The following is a 25472-nucleotide window of genomic DNA, read 5'->3' as shown; positions in this document are numbered from 1 at the left end:
TCCCTCCAGGCCTCGTGGTGCCAACCCCTGCAGCAGCCGTCGGCGTGGACCTTTCCCTGGTGCCAGCCCCACCTGAGATGGACTTTGCTACCTGCATCCCTGCCAGGGCCCTCATCTGCTCTTTCCCTACAGCTTGGCTTCTTACATTAATGATAGGTTTGAAAAGGAATCAAACTGGTGTTCTAGAACATGCCCTGCACTGATTGTGTAAATAAAACTGTAGAATGACCAAAAAAAAATCAGAAGAATTGGCGGCACCCCCCTGTCGCATTTCTCACATCCCCCTGGCTCCGCACCCACTCCCATCTGGCTTCCAGATTCCAAGGAGTTTCCACCCCCAGCGGCTCCGCCCACCCCCACTCCCCAGGGCCTCCTTGGCCAGGGGCTCCAGGGTAACCGCTGGCCACCCACTCCGAGAACCAGGTCCCTCTCTGGGCTTGGGTGACTTCCCATCCCCAGTCCCCAGGTGTTGGTCCTTGTACCTCTCTGGCCCCTCCTCCTCTGTTGGCTTCACTGCCCCCTCGGCTGGCCCATCACATCTGGCTTGGGTCCCCACCTGTGCCCTCAGCTCAGGCCTCTCCTGCAGGCTCTGGACACACAGATCTGGCTTCTCCTCGTCCCGGAGACCCAGCGGTCCAGACGCCACCTCCCCGTCAACCCCATCCACCACCAAGGCCATCAGCCATCTCCCCTGGTCCCCATCAACCCCAGCCACCGCCTTCTCGCCCCGCTCCTATGTGCCTCCCCCGCCCCGGCTGCCTTTCCACCCCGACCCCTCCCACGGACCCACAGACAGATTTCTGTCACGGCACAAACCTTCCGTGCCACCCTCCTGCCGGAAAGCCTCAGGGCTGGCCCGTCTTCTTAGGACACAGCCTGCTCCCTGCCAGGCCCCACCCTAGCCTCACCCCTGCTCTTGACACCTTAGCGCCCTGGCGGTCCTGTATTCCCCACACTGGCCACACTCACTCCCACGACCAGACTCCGTTCATGACACCCCCTCTGCCGGGAATCCTTCGCCCTCCCCCACCCCCTGTTGAAATGTCTCATCCTCCAAGCTTTAGCTGCAGTCACTCCCAGCGAGGTGCTCTGACTCCCAGAATCAGCAGCTTGCTCCTGGGACACGGGGCTGTGTGTGGTGAGGGGTCACATCCATCGCCCGGCATCTCCAGTGCCCCTCAGAGGGGGACCGACCGCATCCAGGGCACTCACTGCTGTGTCCCAGCCCCGCCCGCAGCCGGCACACCTGCGCTGTGCAGACGGCCTCCAGCCCGCGGATCAACACCCCTCCCGGGGGGCCAGACCCACTGAGACACGTGGGGCCCTCATCTCGCTGTCCCACGGGAATGGCTGGGAGAACACCTGCACACAGGCAATTCAGAACATAGGACAGGATGTCTGAGCCCCCGCACTGTGCCGTGGACGCGCTGGACTGTCCTGGTTCCGCCCTGAAGAGCTCTGATCAGGACTCCACCCAAGTGCTCAGCAATCAGCAGCATCTCCTGGGCACAGCTCTCCAGCATCCGGGCCCCGAGGAACCCCTTATTCATCCTACAGAAACTGGACGGGGCTGGGGCCGGGCGAGCCTCTCCGCCTCAGCCTCAGCCTCTGCGTGGCGGCCATCTGGTTTCAACTCAGACATCACCCATTGGTGAAGGCACCCAGGACCCCATACTAGGAATGAGGGATCCCGCCCTTGCCCAGAAAACTCGCTCAGGTTTATTTTCTTGTCCATCGCAGCAGCAAATCATCCACTCCTTTCGTTCAACCACTTACTCCCTACCGTCCCTCCCCCCGCACCAGAGTCGTCTACTCCAGGCCGGCAGGTATTTGGGATCCTGCACCCCTTAGGCACTCAATACATGTTTGTTGAATGACTAATGGAAAGACTTTCGGGCCTGCAGACAGTGGCGGCCCCAGGAGAAATCTCCCCTGGGCTTGGGGAGCTTGAGAGCAGGCGGTGTGGGGTGAATCCCTCGAATCCCCAGGCCTTCCCCAAGCATGGCCAAAGCCAGCTGACTGAGTCTCCAGCAAGGACAGAGCTGGGTTCCAGTGGGTGACCCGCCTCTCTGATCCTGTCTGGACCCTGCTGCCCAGAGCCTTAGGCTGCTCACAGCTGGGCAGCTTCATCCCAGGGAGCCTCGCTCAGGAAGCCTGACCCAGGAGAGTCGCTGGTGGGGACACAGGGCTCAGACCCCTTATCACCAGTCCCTGCGCTGGAAACCACAGATGGGGAAACTGAGGACTGGCCTCCAGTCAGGACAGGGCACAGGCCCAGGATAAGCCCCTTGTTCCTCCCTGGAGGCCAGGGCTGCATTTCTGCTGACCTCCTCCAATTGCTCCCGTATCCTGCCCACTGCCTTCCCGGCAGGGTTCAATCTAGCAAGTGGTTGTAGCTTCTCGGGTTTACCTCCTTCCGCCAACATCATGGTCTCTGATGGCGTCTGACTCACTGCAGCCGAGACCTCTGTGAAAACTCGGGAATCAGGGGAGGCAGGGGAGGCCTGCCTTCCGCCCTCCTCTCCAAGCGACTCACCCCCAGGCAGGGCCACCAGGCAATATTCCAGGGAGACCCTTGGGCGGAGGTGCTGCTGGCCCAGCGTGAATGACCCCTAAGCACACGAAGCCCCCAGCCAGGCCTCCGGTGCCACTACAGACCCTGAGGCCCTGGAGCCTAGAGAAGCAGCCACTGCTGGATCACAAAGGATTCAGCCCTGGAGTGGGAGGCTGAGGACTCTTTCAGCTGCAGAGACCCCGGGGGGCCCAAGTGGGGCCCCGAGAGAGCCAGCTCTCCCTGAGCCCAGGTGAAAGGGCCTTCCCGGCCTCCAGCTCAGAGGTTCCCCAACAGCCTTCCATCCCGTGCCCAGCTGGCTGTGACGGTGTGTCTCTGGAAGTCTAACCTCACTCTCTCTTGTTGCAGCTAAAGTTCTCTCCAGAAGCCAAGATCCCCAGGAGGGCCCTCAGTCCCGTGTCTCAAACCCGCGTGCAAATGGCTCATGGTCTAAACGCACGTGGGGCATGCCCACGGGGGCCAGTCCCCCAGCACACTCTGCCCAGCAGGGACATGCGGGGACGGTGCTCATGGTGAGGGGGTGGGGGCCCGAGGGGGGAGCAGCATACCCAGGGCACCGGCCTCTGGTCCAGACATGCTGCAAACATTAACCTCCTTTGGTCTACACTCATCCTTCCAGTGTTCCCGTCCCGCCCTCAGCTTGCTCAGGCGCTGAGCTGAGTGAGGGCCTGAGGAGAGAGAAGACCCAGGAGCTCGGAGAGCCCAGGGGGTATAGATTTGTGATGGTCCCCAACCCAGGGACAAGCGGCGCAGGCCCAGGGTCAGGGTCAGGGTCAAGGATGCCTTGGCCAAGCGAGGCACAGGGTGGACCACGGGAAGAAAACACTGACTCCCAGCCGTGCTGTGCCCTTTCCACAGAGGAGAGACTGAGGCCCCCAGGTGGAGGTGGTGTGCGGGCGACCACGAGGGCGGGAAGGAGGGCTCGGCCTTAGCAAGATGCAAGTCGTGCCTGTGCGGCCTCGGGCCTCCTCCCCCACGCCCTGCCCCGTGTCGGCCGTCCCCGCAGATGCTGGAGATGTAGCACCTGCTACAAAGCCCTGGGGCAGCCAAAGACTTGGCCGCCCCTTAAGTGTCAGGCCCTGGAGCTCCACTGCGCTCCCTCCTTGGAGCTGCCAGGACCACAGGAGCCCCCTTAGTGGGCTTGCAAAGTGCTTTTTTTTTTTTTTTTTGGTAAAATAGCTTTTTCCTCTGTCAAAACACAAACCAACACACTTTGGGGGGAGGGGAGGAGAACGAGGCAACACAGTCTAGCCCCACGGCTCACTTAGAGGAGGACGTGAGATTTAAAAGCTCACCCCACTGCTTGCCCAGCTGAGAAAATGTCACGACCCTAACACCCACTTATAAATATCTCTTGTCATATATTTGCAGGGCCCACCTGGCTCTACTCCTGCACAGAAAGGGTTAACCTTCAAAATTCAATATCAAGGTTCCGGGATGGGGCTGGTAAGGAGAGGCAGCTTGGGAAGAAGGGGGGTGCTGAAAAACAGAGAGGGACAAGCCAATGTGTAACTGGGGCCCTCCAAGACCTCCAAAACAGAGAAGGGGGAGGATGCCTGCCAGAGACAGAAACCAGTGCTGTGCCAGGGGCTGTCTCACTCCTGTCCCCAGTGTCAAATGCTCTGGAGTGATCTGTCCTTTCAGACACCCCTGTGAGGTCCCGATATCAGGATGCATCCTCTCCTCTCAGTCCCAGCCCATTCAGCTCACCACCGAGCTTTAAAGGTCCTAAGAGGGAGCAGCCCAACCCCTGCCCCAAGTTAAGAAGCGTGAGGAAAGCTGGAGATCCTTCCTGGGAGGAGCCACTTCTGGGGTCCCCCTTCAGTCCCTGACCAGGCGGTAAATGTGGTGCTGGGCCCCCCGCTCACTGGTGGAGACCTCGAAGACATAGGCGGTGCAGAGCAGCAGGTCCTGGGTGTCTCTGTCTGGATGGTGCGGTCCTCCAGGACACTGGTCATCATGTAGCGCTGGGGCAGCTGCCACAGCTTGTGTGGAAAATTCACCAGGTACTCACGCATGGGTGAGCGCAGCAGGCAGTGCACGAACCTCCCGTCCTCCAGCTGGCACGCTCCATCTCTACCTTCTCCACCACCTGCTTGCCAGAGGAGCAGACCTTGGAGGAACAGGTGAAGGTCATGTGCTCCAGGCTCTCGTGCTGGCTGCTCACTCCACAGAAGCCACCACTGCCACCGCCGGCCCCCACCTCCTCGCCACTCGGGCCCCAGTCCAGGTCCGCCCAGAACTCGACCAGGAAGGAGGCGTTGGGGGGCCCACGATCATACAGCTCCCGCAGACCACCCTTTATCTCAGGGAGTGTGTCATAGATCTGCCGGACGTCCACACTCTCGAGGGGGGGCGCTCCGGGGCTGTGGCAGGGCTGGCTGATGTGTACAAACAGGTGCCTCCGCTCAGCCTGCAACACCACCCCGCAAGTATGCGCGGTCTGAGCCCCAAATTAAATTGGAGAGAAACTGCAGGAATTTAAGAGACTCAGTGAAGTCGCCCGAGGGAGCAGGGGTCAACCCAGCGGCCTGGAACCCAGGCTGGGCTCCCCCCGGGGCTGCCAGCGGCCACAGCCAGGATACCAGTCTGTGCACGAGGAGGTGTCAGGAGCCGCCAACCATCTCTATCCCCGTCCGCTCCTGGTATGTGGGCAGATGTTCCTCCAGCGGCAGAGGTCAGCTACCTCGAACCATGATGCATTCGGAGCTGTGCCTCCTGCACCGTACGTCAGCCCAAAGAGGTGTGTGAAACCGTGAGAGTTCTATTAAATCTACCACCCTCATAAGTAATGGCGTGACTTTATAAAGGAATTAATGCAGGCCAGGTTGGAGCTGAGTCTGGCCTGGGATCAGGGCTCAGCCTGCAGAAGGAAGAGGGCTCAGTCTGGAACTAGGGTATGAAGTGACGAGGGCTGAGCCTGAAGCCTGGATCAGGGCTGAGTCCAGGGGAAGGACTGGGCTCAGCAAGGGGCCCCAGGCTGAGAGGCGGAATTTCTTCCCCGAACAGCCAAAGCCCAAGCCACCCACGTGATCCTCTTCTTGCGCTGCAAGCGGCAAGATATTTTCACCAGCTGCCCGATGCATCGCCCATAAAGCCATAAAGCAGGAACTGACTGAAATGGCCCTTTCTCTGCCTGTATCCTCGGGCATAAATTTAAATACAATGGCAATCTAAATGCCTGCGACTCTTGAGTTGTCCTCGTGGGGCTGTCTCTCCGGGCTGCGTGGGGAGACAGAATGCCACCCTAAACCCGTCCTCCTGTGCCACACGGGTGAACGTCGGTGGGGGTGGCAGCGGGGAGGGTGGGCAGCCCTTGGCAGATGGAGCCGACACGTGGGACCGGTGCCTTCCCCTCTGCTGATGCCGGCTCCCAGGGGGACAGGAGAGACGCTGGGTCACCCGAGGGAGGGGCTGCACCTCCGTCCACCTGGGAAAATGGGGAAATACACAGCATCTCTTTTGCACGCTCTTTGTAAGACTTAACAGGCACTGAGCAGACTCCCTACCCACGGTAAGTGCTCGTAAATATCCTGCGTGTCTCCGCCGGGTTGAGAACCCACAGGGAGCGCCGACAGGGGACTCAGCTGATCCAACTTGTGTGGAGCACCCTTCTCAAACCCAAGTGTGTGGAGGAACCCCCAGAGTGCTGGCTCCACCCCAGGTTCTGAGCCAGCAGGCCTGGGAGGGGCCTGAGAACGTGCATTCCTAACAGGTTTCCAGCTGGTGCCGCTGGCACGGGGACCACACTTGGAGACCTGCTGTGCTAGAGAAAGCTCGCCCGGTAGCGGTGACTCATGAGCAGCAGGCGGGTACGGGAGGGCAGGAAGACGGGCGGAGGGCCTCGCTGCGGCCCAGGCCGGAGGCGACCAGAGGGCTCTGCCTGCGTGGGGGCAGGGAGAAAGGAGGGGCCGCCATGCCTTGGTCCGCCCCGGCGCCCCAGCCCTGCCCCAGCCCTACGCATGCAGAGCCCCCTCGCGCAGGGTACCCTGTGCGCACAGCACGGGCAGGGCACGTAGATCAACTGCAACCTGGCCTCAGGCTCCTGCCCACGAGCTCCTCCCTCACGGCAGCAGCCTAGACACAGGCTCCACGTACCGGTGGACAAACCAAAGCTCAGGAAGGTGAGGACCCACCACGTCCTCTGGGCCAGGGAGTGGCAGCTGCTCCCCAAATCCAAATCCTGGGCTTCCTTCCCAAGCCCCTCTCCAACCTTTCTCCCTGCAAACTCAGAGACTGAGCTTCCAGCCAGGTCTCAGGTACAAGCCCTGGTGTTTGGGGGTACATGCCAAACCCACGGTGCCCTTAATCTGGTCCCGACAAGACTGGACCCTCCCCTCAGCCTCCATCCTCTGGACGGCCAGGCCACCCTGTTCCTGTCTCCCAGTGCAGCCCCAGAGGAGGAAAGCCATCAGGACATCACGCTGTCGGGAGCAACGTGGCTTTTACGGATGGCCTTTGCCAAGATCCGCAGCCTGGCACAAACAGGCAGAGGCCCTCACCAACAGTGAGGAAGGAAACTGGTCACAGGATGAGCTCCCGGGACCTGCAGGGGGAGGGAATGGGGGCTGATCTGGTGACATGGGTGGGAGGTGAGGGCAAGAGCCAGCTGTCACGAGGGGCTACAGGCTGGCGTAAGGACAGGTGTGATCGGGTACCTGAAACGCTTCCCGTGGAGCAGTGGGCAGACGTGAGCTCAGCGGCGTGTGCACTCAGCTGTGTGCCCTCAGGTGTGCGCTCACAGCCATATGAGGAAAGGGCTCAGGGGCTTGTAGAAGGTTTTGCAAACAAGAGGGACTTACTGTTCCACAAGCAGAATCAAGGGTCAGAGTGTAGCTGTGGGCAGGGCTCAGGGGCTCTCTCTGGATCGGGGAGCAGTGATTAGCTGAGCGTCTTGTTGGTCTGGGCTCAGAGTCAAGGTCATCCCCCAGCCTGGGTGCAGAGTCCTCCATAGCTGGAGTCCAAGGTCGAGCATAGGTCAGGGCAGAGCCTATGCTGTGGACGGCTGGACACGAAGGAGGCAGGAGAACTTAGCAGGGAGTGCCCGTGCAGAGCGCAGCTGCAGGGCCCAAGCAGCTGGGCATAGAATAGATGGTGTTCACAGGCAGTGGGGTGGGGGGGCTACTCCTCCTTTGACTCAGCCACGCCACTTGTCTACAGTCTGGCTACGGTCACTCAGACCCCTCCCGGCCCGAGGTCAATCCAGTGCACTCTCTGAGGGGCTCGCCAGTGGGTCAGGCTTCTCTGACTCCATTTCCTGCTTCCACCAGGCCCACCAGCCTCCACCAGGCCCACGGGCCTCTGCCGGCCCCCACCAGCCATCCATTAGCCAAGATGAGTCCCCACCTAGATCCGTTCTACGTCACCACCGGCCCTGACCTGCTCCCTTCTCTCTGCCCTCTGCCAAACCAAACGAGGGACACACACCCCCAACCCTGCAACACACCACCCCTGAGACCGAGACAGAAGGTGGGGACTTTAGCTGGTGACGCAGGGTAATGACAAGGGCAGAAGAGGGGGCGCTGGAAGCTGCACAGCAGGAGATGCACAGCTGACATCTGACTTCCTTTTCTAGAAACCTCTTGGTCTCCCTGGAGAAGAGCCCGATTCCAGGGTGAAGCAGGGTAAGCGCCTGGAGCATCCTGTGACGTCAGAAAGTGAAGGGGGCGGGGCATGAGGGCGGGGCAAGGAGCCAAAGGAAGGAGCTCCCCCTGCTGGAGCAGCCTGGGAAAAAGATAAACACCGGGAGTGTTACATTCACCCATAACAAAGCGAACGTCTGCGAGCCCGCACCGGCATTAACAGATAACTGGATAAATAATTAAGTGGAAGAGAAGGGACGAATCTTCCCTAGAGAAGAATTCTAATTAACACATGTAGAAGGAATGAGGGGAATTGGATACCCCGTGAGCACACCGCTGCCAGCAAGACCCACCAACGGCAGCTCAAAATCATGAACAAAAGTTTAAGGAAAAGGAATGAATTGTAAAGTCTCCAATTACTTCCCTCAAAGATATTTATTAGTTATGAAGAGAAAAATAGCAACTTTCCGGTAACTTTTAAAAATAGTAACTTTGCAATAGAGAAACCCGACAAACACCGGTTTGATGGAGGGATCAAGATTAACACCACCTAAGACCTACAGACATCAGGGCCTCCCCACGTGACAGCTGCAGGGGGCGCCTCCCTTCTCTCATATTCCTGCCCAAAATGCAGAGCCTCCATCTAATTGTGGAAAAAGAAATAGTTGACAAACCCAAATTGGGGCACATTCTATAAAATAACCGAACAGCACTGTCCCAAAGGCAGAGACATGAACAGAATGAGGGAACAGCGCAGGCAGAGGGCTCAGGAGAGCAGACGACAAAATGCGAGGGGGCGTCTGGGACGGGATCCACTTCGGATCCTGAAACAGGGAAAGGACTTCAGTGGAAAACTGGGGAGCCCGCAGTGAGGTCTGTGGTTTGGGGAACAGTCTCACACGCACGGTGATATCTTCCCCTTGCTGACTGTATTACAATCAGGCAGGGATGTTAGGGAGGCTGGGCGGGGTAGTATACAGAAGATCTCCGTCCTAGTGCACAACTCTTCCTTTTATTTTGAGATGATTTCAAGTGAAGAAAGCATCTCCTTGGCCACATTTGTGTGCTTGGACCCCAGCCTGGCCTGGAGCAGCTCAGTCTTCTGTCTGCTTCTCCCCTCCCTTCCCCAACCCCCCACGTCCCCCAGCCATCCCTGAGCAGAGCTCTCCCTCCACAAGCAGCTCATTCAGGTGTGTTCCCCAGTGAAAACAGTTTCCTCCCCGACAGGAGAGCTGGCACTAGCCAGCAAAGAAAACTTTCTTACTTGAGAATTGCCAAGCAGCCCTGAGGGGGAGCCCCACACCCACTGCCCCCAGTGGGACCAGTTCCTGCCTCCGTATGCCATGCCCTAGAAAGATGACACCTGCAGTGGGCAGGCCAGCCCTGGTAGGCATCGCTGTAGCACTGGGCCAACTCCTAGCCACTGGCAACTCTGTTGGTGGCTGCCGTGGGGTCAGGCATCCAACCTGGTCCAGGATGACAGGTCACATGACACAGGCTATAGCAGCCTTTACATAAAAATCCTTTTTGAAAAAAAAAATGCCCGCCCAAACTATTCTACCGTCTCCCACCTCTCCTTCTACCTAAACCCATCTCAAATTGTCCATTTAGAAATTTCTTCTAAAGGATTTCCCAATGCTCCCCAGTCCCCCTTTAGGGAATTGCAGGATGGCCCCAACAGCCAGCCAGAAAAGAGAAAACGCAGCCACCACTCGTGGCCTCACGTCCCCATGCTGCACCCAGAAGGGCCCCCCTTAGGCTCCGGGAACACAGAGAAACACCCCCGAACTGTAAGCCTCTTGTCCCAGCCCACGCCCCACCCCAGTCCTCCGAGAACTGCAGCGCCCGAGTCATTTCCATCCAATCAAGGCGGCAGCAGGAGGTATCTGTGGAACACGCCGTATGACTTCACAGTGGGAAATAGATTAATAAACCATTATGATAAGCCAGCTGATTATTAGCATGAGAACGAGGCTCTGGAGCTAATTGAAGCCATCCAGCAAAATGTCAGCGCCTGCCTGGGGTACGAAATATTCATCGCACCCAAGCCCCAAGCAGAGAGCAGAGGTTTGTATGTACCTTTCCTTGTATGGCCAGTGTCAGACGGGGCTCCTTCCCCTGTGGCACAGTCAGGGCCATGGCTCAGAGCCACCTACTTACCGGGGCAGTGGACTTCTCCAGAGGGGCATGGGGTTTGGTTACAGATGTGGTCCTTTTCTTGATCCACTTTAAGAAAAGAGAGAAATTCTTGTGAGTGTAGAGAGCTTATGGGATCTCACCTGGGGGAGGACATTTGTCCCTGGGAGGTGGGGTTCAGGGACGCCTCTTCTGTTGTATTTCAGCTGTGCTCCCTGAGGGGCCTGCCGCATCTGTTCCACAGCCTGCAGCAGTGCCATTCTTGACCCTGGAGTAGCCCTCAGCCACTTCCCTCCCCTGACCTTTCCCTCCCCGTTGCCTGGCCAGCAGCCAAGAGCTCTCTCCTCCAGCCAGGGGTCTTCAGCCAGCTCCAGTCACTGTGGGCGTGCAGGACAGGCCGGCCCCTGTGTGATGCCTTGTCTCCACTAAAGCCAAGAGGGGGCAGTTTCTCAGTCCCCCACAATGTGGAAAATATTAATGGCCTCTTCCCTACTGTCATGGCAACCACACTTTTTACAAAGTAGGGCTTCCCTGGTGGCGCAGTGGTTAAGAATTCGCCTGCCAATGCAGGGGACAAGGGTTCCAGCCCTGGTCCAGGAAGATCCCACATGCCGCAGAGCAACTAAGCCTGTGCGCCACAACTACTGAGCCTGTGCTCTAGAGCCTACGAGCTACAACTACTGAGCCTGCGTGCCACAACTACCGAAGCCCGTGCACCTAGAGCCCGTACACCGCAACAAGAGAAGCCACCGCGATGAGAAGCCCACGCACCACAACAAAGAGTAAAACCCCCGCTCGCCGCAACTAGAGAAGGCCCGCGTGCAGCGACGAAGACCCAACGCAGCCAAAAATAAATAAACAAATACATTTTAATAAATAAATAAATAATTAAAATATCCAACCTTCTATTGTGTGTTGGATGTGAGATTGACATCAATTTTTCTAACACCAAAAAAAAAAAAAAGCTGCTCTATGCCATTTTTTTAATTAAGGTAAATTAAAATGCCTCTGGTTTGAAGATATTTTAAAGACTTTTGTGACAGCCTGAAGATTGTTACTGCCCCCCTGGGTCTCCGGCTGATTCCAGCTGCGACAGCGTCTGCGATCTGCCCTCCGGCCAAGACCCCGGGGGCAGACGCCCCCAACCTGGCATGGGGACAGAGTCCCAGAACCCGCCCTGAGACCTGGACGCTCCCAACTCCCGCTGGGGGTCGGAACGGATGCTGCCTTTGGGGAGCGCCATGCCCGGTGCTTATGAAAAGCCAGATTTAATAGACATGCCACCTCCAGTGGGTGCTACGAAGCGACACCAAAGAGTGGAGTTCCGATCCATCTTACAGTGTGGGTGACCTCAAGAACAGGGTGCTGGTGGAGGGAACCAGGCACTCTCCCCCACGTATTGTGATTCCACTTGTAGAAGAGGCAACTCCAAGACAGAAAGCAGATTAGCGGTAGCCGGGGGCTGGGGCAGGCATTGGAAGGGAGCGCTGGTGGGGACGGGGGCTCCTTAGGGGCAGCGAGATGTTCTCCAATTGATCGTGGTGTTTGCACAGCTCCGTGAACGCACTAAAAATCACTGAAATGTACGGCACATGAATTATATCTCAATAAACCTGTTTTTAAAAAAAAAAGAAATCACTATACAGAAATAACGTATTTATTCTGAAAAAAGAAATGTATAAACACATATACCCTCTTACCTAGCGATTCCACTTCTAGGAATTTTTCCTAAGGAAATAATGAAGGACGTGCACATAAATGCTTTCATACTTTAAAAAAGACATTAAAGTGTCAAGTGAAAGGGCTTTGAATAAATTACGGTGCTTGCATTTACTAGAACACTGCACAAATGGCGACTTAACTCAATGTGGTAGAAACGCATCTACTGACATGGATGTGTGTCCACGATAAACTGTTGAGTGAAATTAACAGGGAACAAAGAGCAAATGTGGATCCCGTCAAATGATATGCCTCGCCTACATGGGAGAGCGGTCGCTGAGTTATACACAGGGGCTACTTCCAGATAAGGGCTTTGGGAGGACTTTTTCCCCTCCTTCTTTCAATTCTCAGGATCATCTAGCTTTTCCATTTTGACCTGTGTTACTGGTGTAATAAACTGGTATGGGTTCTTTTTTGGAGATGGCCAGAGGGAGGGCAAGTAAAGAGAAAGATGGTCTGGTCTGAGCAAACAGAGTCTTTGGGGGGAGCAGAGCAGAGCGGCCTCCCCAGCAGAGAGGGCTCTTGGAGCTGAGGACCTGGGTACCTGGGCAAGACCTGCCTCTCTGGTCCTCCGTCATGTATAAAATATATGATAAATCCCACCTGGAATCCTCGCTCCCATGCTGAGCCCCAGAGGCCCCGAGGAAGCCACTGAAGGAAGACAGCTGTGGGTGCAGGAAGCCAGCCCCACATCCTCACGTCCCAGGGACCAGACCTGGATGACGAGCTCGGGCCCCAGGCCAGCAGGTCGGCACTGTGCCTGCTCCCTTTGCCTGTGCATCATTTCCTGTTACTCAGCATCACTCAGCCCGGGAGATGCCAGCCTGGGGCCGCACCAGCTGCTGAGAGGAGCTGCTCCCTGTTCCGGGCACGCTCGGCTGGGTTTGGGTAGCCCAGGCCTGAGCGGAGTTGACAGCGCTGTCCGCTCCATCCCGAGGAGGGTAGCTCTGCGAGCAGACACAGCAACACCCAGCGCCTGCCTGAAGTGGGGCAGGACCCCCCAGCTTAGCCCTGGGCCCGCCGCCCCTCCATGGCCCTGCACAGGTGCAGGAGGCTGTGAGACAGGACTACCCCAGACACCAGCCTCGGGTGATGAGGCCGGAGGTTCCATCGGGACAGTGGCAGGGCTGTTGCAGAGGGACAGCACGATCCGATCCGGCCCATGGCGTTAAGTGAGCACGTACTAACTGCTCTAATGGGCTGTTTCCCTTACCCCTCACACCAGCCGGGTACCCAGGCTTACAGATGAGGGACCAAGGCCCAGGAAGTTTGTTGCCCAACTTGATTACTAGCTGGGCCCAGACTTAAGTCTGCCTGAGTGGGGAAGCTCTGCCCCAGGCTCGCTGTAGAGGGTCTGGGTTGCCAGGGTCGGGCTGCCCACCAAGCACCCACAGGCCTCCAGACTGGGCCGGGGGCCTGGCAGCTCCATCCCCGTGGGGAGGCAGGGAAGAGGCTCCATCTGAAAGACCGACAGAGCAGGCGGGCAGTCCCGGTGGTCATGGCCTAGGGCAGCCTGTGGTCTCCAGAAGCTCCCGCAAGACAGGCAGGGCCAGGAGCCCGGGTTGGGCCTGTGCCCTTGGGGAGGAGAGGAAAAGTGGAGCCCGCCCACTGGGGGAGGGCCTGTCCCAGCTCTGCTTCCCAGAAAACAGGCTGCAGGAGCGTGGGCCCTGGAGGCCCCCCTGTAAGGGGCTGAGGACAGCAGGTGGGCAGAGAACAAGGCGGGCCTGCAGTGAAGATGCAGCGGCCGAGTTTCCGCAGTTCACACGGGGTGGGGCTGGGAGGGGGGTGGTCTTGGGGGCTAGGCCACCACTTCAGAGTTGCCTGAACTGAGGTGAGGGGGACAGGCCTCCACACCCCCTGCATCAGGTCATCACTGGCACAGGCCCCCAAGGGGGCAGCAACCTTGGACCAGGAGGGTCCAGGTGGCCAAGGGCGGAAGGTGGTGGTGGTGAGCACGTACTGACGGCAGCTGGGACCGGAAGAGGGAACCTGGGTGGATGCAGAGCACAGTCAGGGGCAGAGGCAGCCCCCATCCTGCCCAGAGAGGGCTGGGGTCAAGGCGAGGCCCCCAGGGCTCCAGTCTGCCACGGGGCCAGAGACGAGCCCTCCTGGTACCCTGAGCCTGGGTCCTCCATGCTGGCCGCGCTCCTGGCTTGTGACTGCCATGCCCACAGGTCCTAGTGGGCTTTAGTGGCTCACTCCTCTGGCTTCCTTTCCAATCGCGGATGTCAAACCTCAGGGCACTGCCTGGGTCCCTTTCCAGAGGGAGCTGATGGGGGACAGCAGGTGATAGGGGAGGGCCTGGATTCCCTTCCTTCCCCTGTCCTCTGGCAGGACCCTCCGTGCATCCAACCCCCTACCGCCTCCCCCTAATCACAGCCCGGCCAGACACCCACGGCCATGCTCACCTGGTTGAAGGTGGCACAGCCCTCAACACAGCCCCTCACAGGGCAAGAACGCTACGTTCATAAAAGCAGTGTTTTTTCTCTCTATGAAGATATCGGAACTCACTGGGGGGAATCCAAACCACCCAGCTGAGCAGAAATGAAAAGTCTCCCCAGATCCCTACCCAGCTCGAACCTTCTGCAGCTTCGGTGCCACCCCCTCCCTGGGCCCCCTTGCAGGTTTGCAGAGGTTGAGTGAGGCATAGACCCGCATCTGTGCTCCCACTCTCTGGGTGTTTCACTCGACAGTGTGATGTCCATCGTGTCCAGATACAGATGTGCATTCAGCCTTTCCAGTTACACGTGTCAAACCTCAGGGCACTGCCTGGGTGCCAAGGCCTCTGGGCGTGGGGCGGTGTCCCCCATCCCCCGACAGTTCAGGAGGATGGGAGAGGTGGGCGCCGGGACAGAACCTACAGGACCCCCAAGCAAGTGCAGAGAGCCCGCCAGGCCTTGGTGCCCTGGCCTGGGAAGCAGGGTCTGTTGACCGCACAGCTGCGACCACATCTGGTGAGTGGGAAAGCTCTCAGGAACGTGCGGGTGGCAGCAGGGAAATTGGAGCCGAAGAAGCAGAGACAGCCCGGCTGCAGTAACTTCTTTGCTCAATCAATAGCTATTTCCCGGCTCCAAATTACTTTCTTTTCCCCCTGAAACCATCGGAGGCAGCTACTGCCGATCAGCTATGACACGTTAAAGAAATGCTATTGGAATTTCCAGGCCTGAGAGGGTTCTCCTGACCCAGTGTTTGCTCAGCCATCCGTGGCAATGCCACGGAGAGGACAAGACGTAAAAAGAGCTAATGGACCCGGCTGAGCAGCTCGGCTCCGGCCACGGGGCAGCCAGGACATGCACGAGGCTCAGGGTCCCCAGAGCGGCCTGCTGGGGCCTCCACACCACGGCGGAGTGGGCGCCAGACTTCGGCATCCACCCTGTCCCTCCCTCCCAGGGCCCCGACTTTTTCTGTTTGTCTTGTTTTTGTTTCCGTTTTCTGTTTTGTTTCGCTAATTGCTTTATAACCACAACAAACTAGTACAGAGAAAGCCCTGTACAAAACAACACAATAAAGATCGAGGCGTTCCCTTAGGCAAGGCCGAAGATTTCAGTCTCTGGTATTTGGAATCTAGGCCGCGGTCCTTGTTTTTGGATGGATCACTGGGTGTGTGGCACAGTCCATGCTTTTAACCAGATTTGAACAGGAGAACGGCCACTTGGCTCAGGTAGAAGTAGATGAAGTGTTTGGTTTCACGTGTCACATAACTACCAAAGCTCCTCCCCACGATGCAGTGCCAGGTAGGGTTGTACTTCTTGTCAAACCCCTTCCTGACACGGGCAGCAACGTCCTTCTCTGTAGTACATTTCTCTAGTTCCTGAGTAGCACTCCCCACCGAGTCCTGTTGCATCTCCTCTGACATATTGGCATTTTTCATCACGGCCTTTTGGTCACACGTGGTTACCAAGGGGCAGGGGCTGACCGACTGCAACGGCGGCGCATCTATGGAGCCCCATGCCAGCCGCCGCCGCCTAGTCATGGGCCCGACTGTTAATTGCCCCAACTGCATGCCAGGCGAAGCATGGGGTACGAGCCCACAGAAATGACAGAGACGAGTGCCCTGCCCTCTGGAAGCAGGCAGGATGGGAAGCCACGCAGAAGCAACTCTCAGAGGGCGAAAATAACCAAGCTGGGGCCGTGTGCTCACAGCAAGAGGGAGTCCATCCCCCCGGCAGGGCCCCGGGGACCCTAAGCCTCCCAGCATGGATAAGAGAGCCTCTGGCAGGCGTTTCCTGTAATGGGAACCCGTCTCACCTGTTCCCAAATGTAGTGGATTGAATGGGGGTTCTCAAAAGGTACGTCCGTGTCCTTACCCCCAGAACCCGTGAATGTGACCTTGTTTGGGAAAAAGGTCTTTGCAGATGTAATTAAGTTAACGATCTTGAGATGAGATCATCCTGGATTAACCGGGTAGGTCTTAAATCCGCTGGCAAGTGACCTTATAAGAGACACAGAGACAGAGGAGAAGCCACATGAAGTTGGAACAGAGACTGGAGGGATGCAGCCACAAACCAGGGACACCTGGGCCACCACGAGCTGGAAGAGGCGGGAAGGATCCTCCCCCAAAGCCTCTGGAGGGAGCGCAGCCCCGCCGACACCTTGATCTTGGATTTCTGTCCTCCAGAACTGGGAGACATTAAACTCCTGTTGCTTTCAGCCCCCCGGTTTTGGGCAGCCCCAGGACACTCACAGACCAAGCACAGAAAACACTGAGCCCAGCAGCAAAGCGTGTGGTTCAGGTGGGAGTCCCAGCTACTAGCTGTGTCCTTGGGCAAGTTACTTAACCTCCCTGAGCCTCAGTCTCTATATCTTAAAATGGGAATAGCGCTAGAACCTTCCAGAAGGGTGGGAGTGATTACATGAAATGACGTCTGGCACATGAAGAGCCATGTGAAGGGGTCACCATTCCTAGGCCCCCTCCCTGAGGTCCCATCCTTGCCCTATCATGTCACCTCTACCTAACTTCACCAAGGCCCCCAGGGACTCATATAGGTGAGTTTGGGGGATCTCAGGAGCAAGCATGCTTCCTACCCTACCCATATCAGAAGGAAATGAGAGCCCCTCCTGTTCCTTGGCCTCACATCTCCAAGCCATCCTTCACAGTGCCCGTAGCAAAAATGGCAGTGATGATAGTAGTTACGGTAGTAGAAAAACACGTAGACATTCTTCTGAGAGCGTCATGGTCGCAAAGGCACCAGCACCTCATAATAGACATATAAGGTCAGCACTACAGTTATTCTCGGTTGACAGGTGAGGAAACTGAAGCACAGAAAAGCTTGTAACTTGCTCAGAGTCCCAGGAGCCGGGACACCCACCAGGCCATCTGAGCCTTTATCCTGTTGAAACTTGCCAAAGTGAATATTACAGCTGTATTTATATGATGGCGTCTGAGACTCCGGGTGTCACAAACAGTGCCTAGCGCCAAAGACATGGGATTTCATTCTGCTCCAACCACTTCTGTTTTCTATACGAAAGGAAGGAAAGGGGTGGGGGGAGGGAGGATGTGAGTCTGGGCCCCGGGTACATGGGGGGATGGGGCTGCAGCAGGGGGAGTTAAAGTTGGAAAACACCCTGGGCCCCCAGCGTGGCCACGCTCAGGACAGGCCCGGGCCTAGCCATCCTCCACCCATGAATTTCTAGAACAGGAGATCCCAGCTGGGCTAGGAACCATACTAGTTGGACCAATTAACTATGGTCTACACTAGGCAGTGTTTCCAACCTTGAAAAATACACTTAAAATGAAATAAATAAAAAGATGTAGGAATTAAGTGTGAAGGAGCCACATAGAGGCTTGGCCAGGGGCTCAGGAAGGGTAGCGTCCTGTCCAGCTCACCACTGCGCCGCCAGTCCCTGAACTTGGGCAGACGCCAGTAGCTGAGTGGCCGAGGTGGAGAGCAGGGCCGGGGCAGCTGGATGGAAACAGGCTCTGAGAGTGTGTTTCTCTTCCTTCCAACTCCCAGAACCCAAACGGCTGAGTGGTCTGGGCTCCTGGGTTTCAGGAGGTCCCAGGCCTGGGTCTCCACCCCAGAGGGAAGTGGGTTTCTGATGCCCTCCGAGAGCACCCAGCTCTGATCAGCCGGAAGCCCCTGGGGACTCCCACTGCCCCGAGCTCCTCAGCTCGGCATTCCAGGCCCCCCAGCCTTTCTTTCCACTATCTGCCTTGTGATCAAAAACCCCCAGCCGCTTCCTGATAGCACCCAAGCCAGAGCAAACCCCCCTTCCTTGAATCCCCCTGAAAATCACCCACCACAGGCCCGGGTCCATTCTAAGACCTGTTGTGGAAACACCCGTGGTCCCCAAGGTGTGCACTCCCCACGATGGCAGCAACGAGCCCACCTGGTTCAAGCACAGTGTGTCCGTGGTGGCCTCTGCTGAAGTCATCACAGCACCGTACCACATCACACCAGCTCTGGCCGGTCCCTGTTGCCCTGAAAACGCCCCTTGTCCCCCTTTCCCCTCACTGCTACCTGCGGTGAATTCTTACCTGTCCTGTAAATCTCCGCTTGGACGATACCTCCTCCAGGATGCCTTTCCAACTCTCCAGACTGGCTTTGCTGTGCACATCTGTGCCCCTGCCCTCTTGAGTCCCTCTCAGGGTCCTGGCAGGCTCCGCCACGGCTGCCTCTTTCCCCACCAGACCCTCCCTGAGGGCGTGGGCTGGGCCCTGACCGCCTCGGTCTCTGCAAGGACCCAGGGTCCGGCCCCACCCAGAGGAGATGAGATGCACAGGGAGGTTCCGGAGCAACCTGGTCTCGACCCCGCCAGCAACATTATCAGCACACGGGTCTGTGCAGGACCTCGGGCCACCTGCCCCGACAGTAATGAGAACAAAGGAGAGTGGCCTGAAAACACTTGCCTTTCTCGTGTCCGCCGCCCCGGTGACTCTGAGTGGGTGAGAAACTGGGGGGACGGCTGGTGATGGGGGCCGACATTCCTCACCAGTCCCCTGGGAGCCAGCGTCCTCCCGAGGGGCGGAGACCAGGGCACGGGTGCCCCCTCACCAGCGGTGTCCAGCACAAGGCAGCCTGATCTTTTCTGCAGGACTCACGGGCTCCAGGCTGGCCTGGGAGTAAAACGGCCCAAGCACAGGCGTCACCAGCAAGCGCATGAGCTACTCTCGCCAGGACCTGCTGGGTTTTTAAAGAGGAACCCAAAAGAAAGAACGAAGCCAGAGGGTGACATTTCCGCCAGCAGGCAGGCCTTCTCCGTGGGCCGGTGCTCAAGAAGATTGCCACCGAGCTCCGGCCTGGGATGCTCTCAGTCAACTGACCTCCAGCCAGGGCTGCGGGAAGGCTGAGGGTCCTGGAGGGGAGAGGGTCCTGAGGGCCTCCATGCGGGTTTCTGAGGACCTCCGATCACCTCCTGAGTCAGCAACCGCGCCTTCTGTCATTCCCTCACTCATTCCTCCAGAATGTTGATGGCGTGGTGCCGGCCGAGTGGCCCGCGCGTCAAGCCTCCATTGTTCATTATTCACAGACTTAGTCATTCATGCATTTAGTCATTTCCTTTGTCTCAAGAAGAAAGCAAATCCCACCTTCCGCCAGCCCCAGCAGAATGACTGGGCACCCCAATCACGGCAGTCGGGATTAATAAGTTTTCTCAGACCCTCATTACCATTTCAGAATCGCTGTCCAAGGTACAGTGGGCAGGGGCACCTCATGCCAGGAAGGTGTTCCTTTACAAGATGAGCAATGAGAAGGTCAATTAAGACAGGGGCCCCCCCGGAGGGGAGGCTCCCAGCCCTCCCCAAGTGCACAGAACTGGCCCCCAGAAATGGGTGTACCAGCCGGAAACTGGGGGTGGTGGGGGAGGTGGCAGCCGTGAGGGTCACTGCCCTGGACCACCAGCTCGAGTCCAGGCCTTTAGGGAGTGTTTGCTGGAGGCCACTGTTACAAAAGCCACACGGACAGCCGGGTCTCCCCCGTGCGTGTTAATGAGCTAACTCACATTCACACACGCATTCATTCAGCCACGTGTGCATCTTCAACTGTTTCGTGAACATCTAGTGTGTCCTCCCTAAGGAGCCCACACATTTATTTATGAACTCACACGTCCACAGTGCAGGCAGGCACACATGCGTTCAGTCCTGTAGGCTGTGTGCGTTTTGCAGGGGCAGACAGCCGGGTGGGTCGGGGGCCACTGGGAGAGCAGGCAATGCTTCCTGGGGAGGGGGCATCAGAGTGCTGTGTGGGGAAGGCCTGGAGTCGCTCTAAGCCACAGCAGCAGGGAAACCCCAGGCGCCAACAAGAGTGAACCTTCCAGGTGGCAGAGGTCATGCCGCCATCCAGGGAGTCGGCAGGCTCTCAGAGGGCGTCTCAGTTTTGGGGTCCAAACCGTGCGGGCTGTGGGCACCCCCATACCCACGGCACATCAGAACCCACCTGGCCGGCCCTACAATGCCCAGCGAGGGGCACGCTGTGGCCAGTGCAGCAATTGACAATGAAACACTCATCACTGCCGGCAGAGCCCTGACATACGGCAAGGAGAGAGCAAAAAGAGTCATCTGTCATTCAGTAGTTGGGTCAACAAAGCTCTATTTGGAAGTGAATTCAACCTGATGGCATCCCAGCCAGTGAGCGTGGGGACCCGGCCAACCTGTCCTGCAGCGGCAAGATGATGACTCATTCCCGGGACATCCAGGAGAGAGCTCGCCAACGGGAGACACACCTGGGCAAGGCGCAGACTGGGCTTGAGGTCATAGCCAACGGTACTCCACTTAAGGGGAGCCCATGAAATTTTAACGACATTCTGAGGTTTGCCAAAAAGCATCCTTTTAAGAGGAGAGCAAGAAATGCCCCTGCGTGGAACCTGGGCAGCAGGGGCTCAGAGGAACTCATTCCTTCCCATCTCCCCATCACTGAGCTCCAAGGCGGGCACGCCCGCAGGGCCGCCCAAACTCCGGCTTCCCAGGCAACCGCAGCTCAGGCCCTGCCTCTGGCTTCATCCCCCTGTAAGCCCCTCCCCAGGGCAAAGGCACCCCTCGTCCCAAGGACCGGTGTCCCTCTGGAAAGGGCTGCCTCGGGCCCACATGCCCCTCTTGAGTTGCTTTTCAGAAGTAATTTCCATGTAATGAGAGCACAGGGAAAACTCATTATTCTAGACACCGCCAATTAGGGGTCTGGGGCCAGCAGAAAGTGACATTTGCTTTCTCCACAGACAGTGCGAATTAACAACCAGACAAGATCGCAGGGACCTTTAAAGAGCCAGAAGCAGCTCCCGGCCAGCGGCTGTCAGCCGTCAGGAGAGCCCTGGGAGGGCGACACCAGTATTATTCCTATTTCACAGGGGAGGAGACTGAGGCTCACCCTGGGTCTCACAGGGAGGACCCCACAGAGACCAGAGACCACCAGGCCCCACTGCCTGGGGTCCGGCTCACTCCCCCCATGGCAGTCGGTGGAGAGGACACAGGCTGTGTACTCCATCCTCTGGCTTTGCCAAATTCCACCCCATCTGGGAGACTGGAAGGATGGGGGCAAAGGGACCCTTTTCCTTTGTAAACTGTGAGATCCTGGGGGGGTCAACAGAGAGGGGCAGCTGGACCGGAGGGATCGTGTGAGCAAAGGCGTGGAGATCTGTGTTGCAGGAGTGAAGCGTCTCTGAGGGGCACACGGTAGGGCTGGGCAGTGGGAGCCACGGAAGGTTACAGAGCATCCAGGAGCCCGGCCGCGCCATTCCTAAACTGCCCAGCCTCCCCAGCTAGAGGAGGTGGTGGAGGAAGCCCCTGCCACAGGAGAGAAGGGACGGAGGCCAAACTGAGGAAGGGGTGGGAACTGGGGCACATTTCCTGAAAATTCCGGCTCCCCCCTGGCATTCTCCCCACGCAAAGGTCATCCCCTTGTCATGGAGAGTTGGAGCCCCCAGCCCACACTCACACTGTCAGGTTCTTACCAATCCGTCCGCTCCGCGTCGCTGAGAGATGTGGCCCCACTTAATCCCACACCCACCCCTGGGGTGTGACACCCGTGGGTGTGCGTGGATCTGTCCCGTCCCCCCTGGGTCCACAGCTGAGGAGCCATGCTTAGGGGGGTGGGGGTTAGGGACAGGAAACCTGGGAAAAGTCACATCCGCCTAAGAGGGTCCCGTGCAGGGGAGGGGGTTGGGGGTGAGGGCTGCAGCCGTCCTGTGGCAGAATCTCCATCCCACCCTCCCCCCACCCCTGCAGGTGCGGAGGCTGCTCCAGCGGGGTCAGCATGGTGGCAGCCACGGAAGGGCAGACCGTCCACCCCACGGACTCTCCTGCGTACGCAGAGGCAAGATCTTTCTCCACCTTCAGCTCACGAGGGATGGAATCCCCAGCCGCATGGGGTCTCCATCCTGTGTCCGTGGCCTTGAGCCCACTCCTGCTGAGAGCGGACCAGGGGAGGCTTCTGAGCCCTTGATTGGTCAGTAGCTGGTAGTCGTTGAGCTGGGAGGAGGCCCACGGTCACCTTGCCCAGAGGCCCTCCTGGCTGGGAGGGGTGGAGCAGGTGGGAGGGGCTGGGGGCGGGGCTCTGGTGCCGGTGGGCAGGCTGGGGCAGGACTGCAACGGGCAGGGCCAAGCAGGTGACTTGGCGCACAGGGGCAAAGGGCTTCAGGGGTCATCAGCTTACTCCTCATAAGATACTTGCTGGACACACGATGCAGCCCAGGCCCTGTCCCTCCCCAACACCCAGTCAGCACAGCAGTGAGGTTTTCTCTGGACACAACTGCAGGGTGGGAGCTGCGGGGACCAGGTGGACAAGGGGGTTTAACCAGGGCTGGGGTTTTGCCGGGAGAGGGCCCAGAAGGGAGAGAGGAAGGAAGGGAGTGGGGCGATATGAAGGGCATGGTGCGGGCGGACTGGACTCCAAGCCAGGACAGAGGGCAGCGGCCAGGGGGCCTGGGGAGGAGGGGGGCAGAGATTGGGGTGGGCAGTGAGTCAGCGGGAAGCTGGGGTGGAGAAACAGGTCGGGGAGGGCCCCAGGTGCAGGCCTGGAGCAAACTGGAAATGCAGGGCCCTGTTCAAAACAGCAGGCAAGTTGGGTCATTAAAGGCACTGAGATCCAGAGTCTGGTCCTTTCCTCCACGCGATGTTTTTTATTTGCTGCTACTTAATGTCATTCAAAGTAGAGAAAAATTTTAAATGTAAATTCTTAGCATGAATTTTACCACTTATCCTGGTTTCTTCTCTGATTATTATATCAGAGCATCTAAGTCGTATATGGAATCACAGCAATTATTCCATTTGTACTTCATGCTCTTTCCTAAGGAATGTCTGCATGGAGCTGAGGAGAGAAGCCAAGCCAGACTCAGGATGGGGAAGAGGACGCCCCCCCCAGGCAGGAGCTGCTCCAAGGAGCGCTCCCTCGGACCCTCGGGCAGGGCGCAGACCTGCCACCTTCCGGGCACACCCGCTCCGACCCGGCTGCCGGGTCTCCCCTCCCGCCAGCCGCCAAGGGATGCACACACCTGAGTGCACGCCCCCAGCCCACTCGATCAGTCGACCCCAGGGGCCTTGCAGCCTGTGCACCAGGACTCGGTAGGTAGTGGATGGGGGGGCGAGAGGCTCACCCCCCCAAGTCGCCGCCCAACCTGCCTGGGCCGGCGCCGTGGCTCCCACCTGCCCCGGCTCCAGAGACCAGCCCGCCCGAACCCTAGTGCCAAGGCCCCTGCCAGGACAGAGGGCAGTCATGGTCTCTGGGCAGGGATGGGTAGGGGAAAGTCGGGCTGGAGTCTAGGTGCTGACGGGTGACCCAGGTGGGATGTGGAGAGAGAAGCTTCGTCCTGTTGGTCTCTGTACAGAGGGCAGGGGGAGGGGGGAGAGAGGGAAGGGGATGGGCCCCGGGGGGAGAAGGGGGAACATCTTTTGGGAGCAAGCTTGCCCTCCTGCCAGAGCCACTCAAGGCCCGGAGGCTGGGGGAGCAGGGCCGTCGGTGGCCGGTTCTGCGCTGGCCTGGGCCCCAGCTCCGGGCTCCCCGCCAGCGTCTTCCCCGCCTCCACCCCCGAGTCCCTGTCCCCTTTGGAGGCAGGAAAATCAAGGCAGCCAGCATGGATGCGGTCAGGATCACAGGCCACACCGCCTCCAGGAACGGCCCAGAGGACAGGGCGCTACTGCCTATCCTGACCCCACCACGGCCCCGGGAAGGCTGTTTCTCGAGGATTCGGGATATATGCAGACCCGGGCCTGCGCTGACCCCAGGCACCTGGGCTCTGGCCCCAGCGCTGCCCCTCCCCTGCCATTGCACCTAGCTCTGGACCTGTCTGTGGGCCTGGACACTCACTCAGACTGTCCCCAGGATGTCTTGCCCTGGACCTCCCCAGGCTCGCCCCTCGAAGGAATTTTCCATGAATCTGCAGGTCACCTCCGTCGAGTCCCAGGTGACACCCAGACCTGGTGTCTGGCAATCAGTGAGCATGTGAGTCTGCATGTGTGTGTACACGTACGCCATGCCTGCACACACACACACACACCATGGGGTCTGGTCGCCACACCATCCAGCCTTTCACAAGTAGAAACCCCATCTTTCTGGGGTCTCTGTCTCTCCCTCTCCCTCTGTCTGTGTCTCTCTGTCTGTTTCTGTTTCTGTCTCTCTCTGTGTCTCTCCACCTCCTCCTATGTCCTTCTCTAAACCGGGATGTTTCCATCTGGGCTCCAGCCCACCAGCGCACAGGATGGGGGACCCGGGGCGTCGCCCTCCCCCGTAAAGGGCGGTCACGGTGATTTATTCGACTTTCTGGCAACAGCTTAATCGAGTCTGGATGGGTACCTGGTTCTGGGCTCATCCTCGTTGCCAGGAAACCCTCAGCCTGTAGACCCCATCCCGTCCCAAGTAGCAGAGACGGTAGACAGAACCTCTTGTGGCCGAGGCTAGGGCTGGGATGGCTGGGACAGCTGGGGACTACGGTGGCCTGTTCACCTACTGACTCCCTGGGGAAAGGGCCTGGTTGACGAAGCTCCCACGGGTGCAGGGGACCTGCTTGCCCCGGCCCTCCCCAGGCACCTGACTCAGGGCCCTGCACGCCCACCCCTCCACCCTCTCCCCGAGACTACTGCTTCCACAGACCTGGCTTTGTCTACCTCTCCAAACCGTACGGTGCCGTGGGGCACATCCCTTTGAGTGTCTCTCTGCCTGTAAACCATAAATGCCTGTGATCAGGACAGGTCTTTCTCATCATCGTCTCCCCAGTATCCTGCAGAGATTTCATTAGACACTTCAGACATTTACATGCTGGGGCGTGAGGTTGGGGGGGGAGGAAACGGAAGAAGGGAAAGAAGGAGGGCTAGAAGGAAGGAAGGAGAGGGGAGGGTGCTGCTGGGAGTGAGCTGGGCGCCCAAGTCCTGGAGAAACTCGGGGCAGTGCAGCATCAGGACCAGACAGGGTGGGGCAGCTGACCTCACCAGGTCATTCAGACGTGGATGCCAGATGCCAGGGCCACTGCACTTCCGCCTGGCGTGGCAGAGCTGAGAGGAGCCCTGGTCCCCTCGGCCCTCAGCATCCTAGGACCAAAGA

At 58.4% G+C, this 25472-nt stretch overlaps 1 protein-coding gene and 1 pseudogene across 1 annotated transcript; both read right to left on the bottom strand.

The window, feature by feature from the left end:
• Window positions 1-4393: 4393 nt before the first annotated feature.
• On the bottom strand, window positions 4394-11533 carry LOC136125154 (transcriptional enhancer factor TEF-4-like; annotated as a pseudogene).
• A 4098-nt stretch (window positions 11534-15631) lies between these two features.
• LOC136125153 (dynein light chain 1, cytoplasmic-like) lies at window positions 15632-15982 on the bottom strand. Its single transcript, XM_065879968.1, has one exon. It carries the CDS (start codon window positions 15980-15982, stop codon window positions 15632-15634), a length of 351 nt encoding a protein of 116 aa, XP_065736040.1.
• Between the last annotated feature and the right edge of the window lie 9490 nt (window positions 15983-25472).

The sequence above is a fragment of the Phocoena phocoena genome, chromosome 6 (assembly GCF_963924675.1).
Source record: "Phocoena phocoena chromosome 6, mPhoPho1.1, whole genome shotgun sequence".
NCBI classification, from domain to species: Eukaryota; Metazoa; Chordata; class Mammalia; order Artiodactyla; family Phocoenidae; genus Phocoena; species Phocoena phocoena.
Note: the sequence above shows the minus strand (reverse complement) of the source record. Positions and strands in the feature narration are given on the sequence as shown.